At 42.6% G+C, this 9,610-nt stretch overlaps 1 protein-coding gene across 3 annotated transcripts in view; it reads left to right on the forward strand.

Moving 5' to 3' along the window:
• Nucleotides 1-5,142, forward strand: part of pbx4 (pre-B-cell leukemia transcription factor 4) — a 41,660-nt gene extending 36,518 nt beyond the window's left edge. For all 3 annotated transcript variants that reach the window (XM_088328703.1, XM_088328712.1, XM_088328720.1), the window contains one exon: nucleotides 1,057-5,142. In XM_088328703.1, coding sequence (XP_088184829.1) covers nucleotides 1,057-1,146 — 90 coding nt within the window. In that variant the 3' untranslated portion in view covers nucleotides 1,147-5,142. The remainder of the gene's footprint in view (nucleotides 1-1,056) is intronic.
• The last annotated feature ends 4,468 nt before the right edge of the window (nucleotides 5,143-9,610 follow it).

Raw genomic sequence — 9,610 nt, forward strand, 5'->3', positions numbered from 1 at the left:
TTGGAATGTGGGAGGAAACCGGAGTCCCCGGAAGAAACCTTCACAGGCACAAAATGCAGACTGGAAGGCTGGTTGCTTGATTTAAACCCATTACCTCAGAACAGTGCCGTAGAAGCGCTAACCACTCATCCGCCGTGCCGCTACTCAAAGAGACATGATAGTTTATACATATAGATATATATATATATTTATGTATGTATATGTATATATGAGTGGTTGGTTCCCTTAACCACTAAGGTTGTAGGGGTACCATTTACTGTGGTGTGTGTTAGGCAAGTACTGCCTGGTGGCGGCCACCCCTTTCTAGGCCAGTATATTATGTACGGACGCTGCCCAACCTACAAACGAGTTAGGTTCCGCACGATCGTTGGTAAGTTGAAATTGTCTGTAAGTGGCTTCAGTACTATATTTGTATGTTTTAGGTTTATATAATTATGTTTAAGGCTTGTATAAGAAACCTGTATTGTTTAGTACTAAAATATAAACATTTCACAAAATAATATGCTCTATAAAGATAAATAAAGTGAGGTTTCAAAAGGCCCTCCTCCATGGTAGAGTGGACGTTAAAAAAAGCGTTCTGACTATTTTCTCAAACACATCAAGCTTTCTTATTCCACTTTTGTTTTAAAAGAAACGTCTCGCCTCTTCCTTACACTTCAACCCAACCATGTTGAATGGATGCTCGAGATTTTAAACAATAAAAACGTCATAGTTCTTAGCGCGCTAGCGATATAGTACACGTTGTTATGATTACACACGAACCAGGAAATAGAAGCCAGATTTCTTCTTTGGTGTGGATGCTGGGTGACCTCTCTCAGCGCCACGCGCGGGAAGAAGCACCACACTAATGTCTTGTACACGGAAAAAGGTGCACACAAAACAAAATCTAACTTGCAGCAATGCAAAAATGATCGTATCTGCCAGAATCCGTAAGTCGAATGGACGTAAGGGGGGGAGCGTCGGTATATATAAAATTATTTTTATTTATATGTTCAAAAAAGGAATTTACATTTCTTCGTTTGTGTTTTTAAAAGGTTGTTTGTTTTGTTGTCGCAGGCTAACAGTTGGCAGGATTCTACAAACCCCCCCTCCGTCACTTCCCCACCCGGAGCCCCCGGCAGCGTCCACTCAGACACATCCAACTGATCCCAACGCGGGGAGGCGCTCCTTCCTTCCGGGCGCCGCCATCTTGGACTTTACAGGCGCAACATGCTGCGCTAGAACTTTGGACTTCCTCTTTCCCCGTCCTAAGATCCACACACACGTGCACACCTTCTTCATCCTCGCACTCTTCACTTGTGGCTTCATCTTTCTGATCGGTCACTTTTGCAGGCTCCTACCAAAATGCGTCATCTGCATCACTATGTCGCGCTGTTAGTTCTTGTTGTTCTTGTTATGAACGCAGCCAACCAGTGAGCAGACCAGGAAAAAGGAAAGCGGATAAGAACATAGCAAGCGCCCTTTCCGGCTTACTAGGTTTGATTCTTTTTTTTTTTCTGTCTACTCGTGTCTCCGATTGTCTGCCATGTTTTTGATTTTTCTCGCACCAGCCGCCACCAAAAATCCAAACACCCTGCCAATAAAGCATCTGAGAGTGCGGGGGAGGACGGAAATCACGATGGCCAAAGTGACCATCCACAACCTAGCAAAAATTGTCTTCCATGCATGTTAAAAGGCTCATTCTAGCCAACTATTCTCCTTGACATTTAGCTCCGCCCCTCCTCTCTTTAAAAATTCATTCAGAAAAACGGAAGAACAAACAAAAGGATGTTGTTATCACGGTCAGACCAAATAATAAAACGTTACGCGTCGCTCGGATAGCTGTTGTCTTGGCAACACGCGACAACCTTCTCTCGTACCAAAACCAAAAATCCCTCGCGGTCGGTCGTTGTGATCATGAGGAATCCAAGCAATTCTTGTGTCCTGACTTTGTCATTTTTTAGAGAGAGGGGGGCATGCACATTGACTTTTTATTTTATAGATTCGCCTTTTTTACCCCCTTCCCCCTGGCCTATCGTACGACGGCTCCTCTGTCTCACTCTCCATCGACTTTGTTACCAAATTAAGAGAACGAACGAAACCACTCTTGGTTATGAAGAAATGTCTACGGTCATGCGGAGATGTGTTCTCATTTAAAGAGAACTGATCTTAACTCATTCACTGACGGCCATTTTCGAAGCAAAACCCCACAAACTGCTTTTCAACTTGTTTTCAGCCATGAAAATCTTTTACCTTTCAGCGAAATTTGCTGTTTGCAAGTAAAAAATGGATGACTTGCGTCAATTGAGGAGAAAAGACGCATATTGTGAGATTATGCAAAATAAATGTGTAGGTGTGTTTGAATTAAAATCGGTGTAGTTCGCATGGGCGGAAGTACTGTAATTTTTCCTGTGAAACACCCTTTTTTTTCTTTTTTTTCCTAAAATAAACACTCAAAAGTTTGGGCGCATGAGCAGTGGTTGCTCAGTCAAAAAATATCTCCGATTGCAAACCATTGGATGCAACGGGACTTGACCTGGGTCACACTCGGGGTAGCGCTGAGATGTAACCACTAGACCACGAGTGATATAGATAACATAATTTATCATTTTCACACTTTTTGTTCACGGTACCAGAGACAAATGTAAGAGAATATAGAAAATAGATTAAAAATAAACAACTATCTATCTGGGGATCAATCTGACTTTGAAAGATGAAATACAGTGCATTGTAAATTGTATGTTGGTATTGAGTTCATAGTTTTTAATCATGGCCGCACGTATTCAACCACGTTCGTCATTTACACTGCTTAATTTGAGCTGAGATAAATGAAACTTTAAACCGTCAGGTGTGCGTGTTATACGACTGATTCCTCCACGACCTTCACCTTTTCATTCCCTGACCCATTTTCATGCCTGTTTTTTATACTTCCTACTGCCACCTATCCACACTTCTGCACATGGTTTCATGTGAGGTACCTAAACTTGTTCAACACGTAGGCGTTTCTTCATAATTGGGGAGCCAAACCAAATTTTTATTGTCCACTTAAAAGCTGTGCTATTTTGAATTCCAAAGCGATGCAGCAACGCCGCCTATAGGTATTTCTTTTAAACGGCTTACCATTCAGTCGTGGTCATTCCCAGTTGAATATACAGTAATCCCTCGGTTTTCACTGTTAATGGGGTCTAGACCTAACTCCCTCGAACATGAAAATCAGCGAAATAGTGACGCACCTTTAAAAATCCCCCAAGGGTCAAACTTACCTAGAAATGGCATCCTTACCGACCAACAATATATGATTGTAACCCGATAACACCACAAATAAAAAATAGAAATGCAGTTAAATAAATGGTCTTAGATTTTTATTATACAAAAGATCAAAGACATTGGAGAGGATATCTTTCAAGTCAAATCGTTTTTATTTGTATAGCCCTAAATCACGAAGAGTCTCAAAGGGCTTCACAGATTATTACACAGACTATTTTTCAGCCGACGAGAAGAGTAGGTTATTCATATGCTATGGAGTAGAAGTGAGTTTTAAGCTTAGATTTAAACATTTCCACTGAGGATCTCAGGGGAAGGAGCATTCCACAGCACCGGTGCCCGGTGCCTTTCCAGTATAAGGAAGCGATTTGGAGAGCGGCTGGCTAGCTGCACGCTAGCATCTGGTAACCTCGAGTTGAGCTCAGTCTCCTCGATATTTAAAATACAAACATTCCGAATGTAGCAGTTTCCCATGAGTTGTAGCTCCAGGTCATCAGTTTCTTGGGTAATAGATTTGGCATTTGTGAGATACAGCCTCGGCAGGGGTAGCTTGTGGAAGTTGTTACCTAGCATAGCTGCAGTAGGCTGTACCTGCGGCGCTGCGATTGCCTTCTCTCCCGACGCAGCCTTAGTCGCTTCCCGAACCCGATAATAATCCAACGAGCACCTGTTGGTGATCACCGTCTCCTTAGTCTCTTCTAAATTTCCTCAAAGTCCGATTTACCTAATGAAATTATTTCCAATGTAACGAGACGCCAAAAACTAGTTGTTGGGTGGATACCTTAACTTGGGCACCTGCCCAGTCGTTTGAGTGACAGCATACAGCAGCCTATCACAGTTACGCACACGGTCATGCCCACACAACACACACATACAACCTGCGCCTCGTGTTTTCGTTTGCTGTGTGCTCTCTGTCCGAACACAACGTACGATATGTTGATATCAATGACAAAGACTATTCAATTCAAAACTGAACCAGCGGTAACCGAGGGATTACTGTAAATGGCACAACAGTGAATGAGTTCAAGGGGGGAAACTACTTCCTAAATGTCTGATGTGACGTCCCAACATGTCATTTGTTACTTCTGCAATTACCAAAACGTCATCAAAAACCTCCCTTCTGCCCCGCCCCCTCTTTCTCTTTTCTACCTGTGTAATGGATGTCACTGTACAGTTTGTGGAACGTTTCACTGTTTATTTTCTTGATGCTCTGTTCAGATGCTCGTTTTTTTTTTTTTTTTTTTTTACTTGGCACAATTGTCCGCTCGGTGATCTCTCACACACACGTGCACGCACATTATCCTATATAACCTTTTATCAACTCTATTTTTTATGATTATTGTTATTATTTAGGCTTCTTTTTTTGCTACGTAACCGGGTAGAAACGTGGGGGGGCACTGCTTTGGATGTGGAAGTTGAAGGTTCCCATGAAGCTTCCCTGAAAGCGATGCGAAAAAGGGCCTCCATGGTATAAGTATAGAACCACCCAAAATGCCGTTTCGATTCTTCTTTGTTTTTTTATCTTAGTATATTTGTATTACATCTCTTTCCCTTGTATTTACCCCCATCTCTACCTCTATCTTTCCGTCTTTGTTGTATATATATAACCCTTGAAAAAAAATCCCTCAACCCACCGCTGTTTTCAGACCCACGTGTCAGTCTGAACTCCTTTTATACCTCAACTTTAGAATTGTTCTAGAAAGTTAAAAACAAAAGGAAGAATGAAAAATTGTAGTGTTCTTATTAGAAACTTAATAAAAAATACATTTAGTGTGATTTTTCTTTCTTCTCCCTTTTCCAGTATTTGATTTCAGATTTTAGGAGTGTTTCGTTTTATAAGTTGTCACAAAATTGCTCTTGTGATAGTCAAATGTAATAAAAAGGAGAAATTGCACCATCTATCGGATCGTGTCACTCTCACGACACTCAGTCTTGTCCTTGTGTCAGAAAATGAGATTTGTGTTTCCAAATTGAATATAAGAAACTATGTACAGCAAGGGTCTGGAATCTTTTCGACCCAAAGGACCTAAATAGCAAAATGTCTTGATTTTTTTTTTTCTTTTAAGGGGAAAGCGAGAGGGATATTCTAAGAAAAAACTTCTGCAAAACTGCCAATTTTTTTTTTATTTCACTTGAGACACGTAAGAGGATTTGATCCAATGTATAAAATAATCCCAGAGCCTGTGTCCCATGTAACAAATATACCATTTCAAACTTGCCTCCCTCCCGGCTCATTTTGACTTTCATTTTTTCATAATGTTTTCAAAAAGTGCAAGCAGAGATATTTTGTAAATATGTCACAAAATACTGCAAACAAGGATACCAAGGTATTTAACCTGTGGTGCAGACAGTTTTGGGTATACAGAATTTGGCTGTGTGCTTGGCTGCTGTTTCTGGTCGTTTAGAGTTTTTAATGTGGGTTTTCATCTTAAAGTGTCAACACTAAACCTAGATTGTTTAATAAGCTTCATAAAAAGGAGTCCCTAGCGGCATACAGGCAAAATGGTGTGTGTTAGTGTTACTTCTTGACTGTAAATTGTAGTGAGAAGTATGCGCTTGATCTGATTCACTGCACCCCTCCATTGGGCGCTTTGTCAGCAATGCGTCCACTGTACTCGTCATCGGGCTTATCAGATTTGGGATACTTCAGATTAGAGTAGCAAGAACACAAATTTATCACCGAGTCGTATGTACTCTTGCCAATACCTCCCAGTATTGCATTGTCAATTTTTGCAACAGCTTCTGTCATTCGTGTCTTCACCTCATCCAGGTCTCTTGGAAAATGGGGCACTAGACTGATCCTTTCACAAATCCCCACTAAAGGTAAATGTGTGGTGTTATATCTGGAGATCTGGGTAATCAGAACATGAGATTGTGATCATTCTGCCCTGAGCGATGAAGGATTTTATATATTTGACTATAAGAGATTTTGTTCGATCAAATACAAATTACATTTAATGCACAAGATATTCACTGGCTGAGCTGTGGGGCAGGTCACTGCAACTTTGTGAAGAATGATGTTTACAGAAACAATGGGAACAGGGACAAGGGCTGATATGGTAATCAGCGCTTGCCGGCGCGAGAGGGGCCTTCGTGACGTAGGGGTCCAGACATCGAGGCGACGACGTGGAGCCCACATGGGCGTTCCTGGCCCGCCCATGGGAGGAGCCGGCACGCCAGCTTGGGAGATACGTGGGCTGAGAGAAGAACTTGAGAAAGGGAGAAGATCGATCGAGAGGGACAATCGTGACAAGAGGCTCGACAAAGCCTCGAGCGACACTAATTGGATGGAATTCACTTAATTATTTAAGAAATTAAATCTGCCCTCGTGTGGAAATGCCGGTCTCTTGTCGTCTTTTCACAAAAAGAAACGAGCATGCATTGTTAGGTGAATCAGATCAGATTCAGATCTACTTTATTGTCATTCTAGTACACGTGTACACAGAATGAAATGTCGATACATATGACCCGCACAGTTTCCTTGAATGTACAGATATAAATAAAATGTTGTATTGAGTTGGAGTATTGAGTACTAATAATATACTAAATAATTATGGCTATGTATAGTATTTTACAGTAGCGCAAATAGTGCAAGAGGAGCAGCTAACCAGATGTGCAAAATGGGCAGTCAGGTAAACAAGTCAGGTAAACAGTAACAATAACACTGTAACAATAACGCTGTAAGTACAATAGTGCAGAGAAACAGACGTGCAAGGAGTGGCTAGCTATAAAGAACTGCCAGTAGTGCAAAAAGTCAAACAAAACCAACAAATGTACAGATTAGCAGCAGTTTAGATTTACTATGTGTTTGATTGACCGTTTAACAGTCTAATGGCCAGGGGGACAAGACTATTGTGGAACCTGGTGGTCCTGCACCGCACACTGCAGTACCTCTTCCCAGAGGCTAGCAGAGTGAACAGTCCATGATGGGGGTGAGAGGGGTCCCTGATAATGTTCTTAGCTTGGGATAGGCAGCGCTTCTGGCCAATGTCCTGAATGGAGGGGAGAGAAGTTCCGATGATTTTCTCTGCTGTCCTCGTCACCCTCCTCACACGACCCCAGTCGGAAGCGCTGCAGCCTCCACACCACACAGAGATACAGCTGGTCAGGATACTCTCTATGGTGCCCCTGTAGAATGTGATGAGGGAGGGTGGGGGCAGGTGGGCTCTCCTCATCCTCCCCAGGAAGTACAGGCGCTGCTGTGCCCTCTTAACCAGTGATGCAGTGTTCACGGACCAGGTGAGTTTGTTTGTGATGTGCACCCCTAGGAACTTGATGCTGCTGACAACCTCCACAGCCTTGTTGTTGATGAAAAGTGGGGCATGGTTGGGCTGGTTTTTCCTGTAGTCGACAATGATCTCTTTAGTTTTGTCAACATTCAGGACCAGGCTGTTGTCCCTGCACCAGCCCACCAACTGCTCCACCTCCTCTCTGTAGGCCAGGTCGTTGTCGTCCCTGATGAGGCCCACCACTGTTGTGTCGTCCGCAAACTTCACGATGTGGTTTGTGGCGGACCTAGGGACGCAGTCGTGTGTCATCAGGGTGAACAACAAGGGGCTCAGGACACAGCCTTGGGGGGAGCCAGTGCTGAGGGTGATGACATCGGAGATGTTCTGACCAATCTGCACTGACTGGAGTCTGTCAGTGAGGAAGTCCAGCAGCCAGTTCCGCAGGGGGGTGTTGAAACCCAGGAGTCTCATTTTGTCTACCAGGTGTTGTTGGATGATGGTGTTGAATGCTGAACTGAAGTCCAGGAACAGCATCCGCACATGGGTGTCCTTCTCCTCTAGGTGTGTCAGGCTCAGGTGAAGCGCAGAGGAGATGGCATCCCCGGTGGAGCGGTTTGTCCGGTAGGCGAACTGAAAGGGGTCGAGTGAGGAGGGGAGACTGGAGGTGATGTGCTCTTTAACCAGTCTCTCAAAGCACTTCATTATGATGGGAGTCAGTGCAACGGGCCGGTAATCGTTGAATGATAAGATCTGGGGTTTCTTTGGCACTGGGATGATGGTGGCAATCTTAAAGCATGATGGTACTGTGGCTTGGTCTAGCGAGGTGTTGAAAATGTCTGTTAGTACACAAGCCAGCTGATCGGCGCACTCCCTAAGGACCCGCCCTGGAATGTTGTCCGGGCCTGGAGCCTTCCGTGTGTTGACCCTTCTCAGGGTCTTCCTCACGTCAGTTGAGTCCAGGAGGAGTGCTCTTTCGTCCTGATTTGGAACCGCTTTCGCTGCAGGGGTTATGTTTGGTTAATGGAGTCAGATAACTAATTCGAACAATTTGGTAAACGGTACATTTTAATATATTTAATTCCTAAAAGCGTCCAATCAAAAACTGCTTTATCAGTGCCTTTTAACTGTTGGACGAACTAGCTTCTAAGGCATCATGTTCAGTTGTCTTCTTAAGACGCGTCAAACAGTAGTTGTAGGACACCGAAATTCCCTTCTTTCTCTTATTATTTTATGGGGTCTTCTCTGTGAAGCAGTTCGAGCTTGTTCAATCACATCTTCTGAATTTGAGGGGCTTCTTTTAGCTAGGGAAAAGCACCCATCCATATATATTTCCCACATATTCTCACTATGGGCGTCCTCTGGTGACGCCTTTCTGAGGCTTCTGCAAAATGCACGTTGAACAAAAGTCCATGATTTAGTTTTTGCACATTCAAACACACGAAACACCTTTTCTGGTGGAGTGAACACCTAAATGGGCCCTGAGAAGAAATTTAAAAAGCAATCGCCTTACCACAAATGTTGGTGTAATTAGCTTTAGAATGGCACAAGTTTTATCTTACTATCATTCATAGATAATATATGTGCACTTCAAATGTGCCCAAGACTTTGATACCACTGTACCAGGGATGTGGTCCGATCTGTGACATTTGACAACAGAAAACAAGATAACAAACTGCAGAGACTCGAAGTAAATAAAACAGCACAATTTTCTTTTTTGCCCATCCTTTGGCGTGGTTTTTGTTTTGTTCAATTCTGCATTGTGCTTCTACACCACCCTGAGTAGCCATGACAGTACCATACCTGTCAAGCTCCAGGGCTCCATGCCCTTACAAACTGTCGTATTTTCCCTTACAAAATACAAAATAATCTTACACCATATTTTTTCAAACGTGTTTATTTGTGTAGTTTAACATGTTATATTGTACATGTGTTTCAATATATCATATACTGTATATTGTTAATTAACCTTTTGTTGTGAGATCCTGAGTTGCTCGACATGAATGAGGTTTATTATAAAAAGTTCAAAAATTAAGTAGCTTGGACGTTCACTGTTGAAGGAAAAAATACATGCAAATACAATTAAATAGAATAATACATTTTCTTATTCAAATTATGAATTCATTTTCTGCATTAAATTA

The sequence above is a fragment of the Urocampus carinirostris genome, chromosome 1, assembly GCF_059441175.1.
Source record: "Urocampus carinirostris isolate Australia breed hairy pipefish chromosome 1, RoL_Ucar_1.0, whole genome shotgun sequence".
Taxonomy (NCBI): domain Eukaryota; kingdom Metazoa; phylum Chordata; class Actinopteri; order Syngnathiformes; family Syngnathidae; genus Urocampus; species Urocampus carinirostris.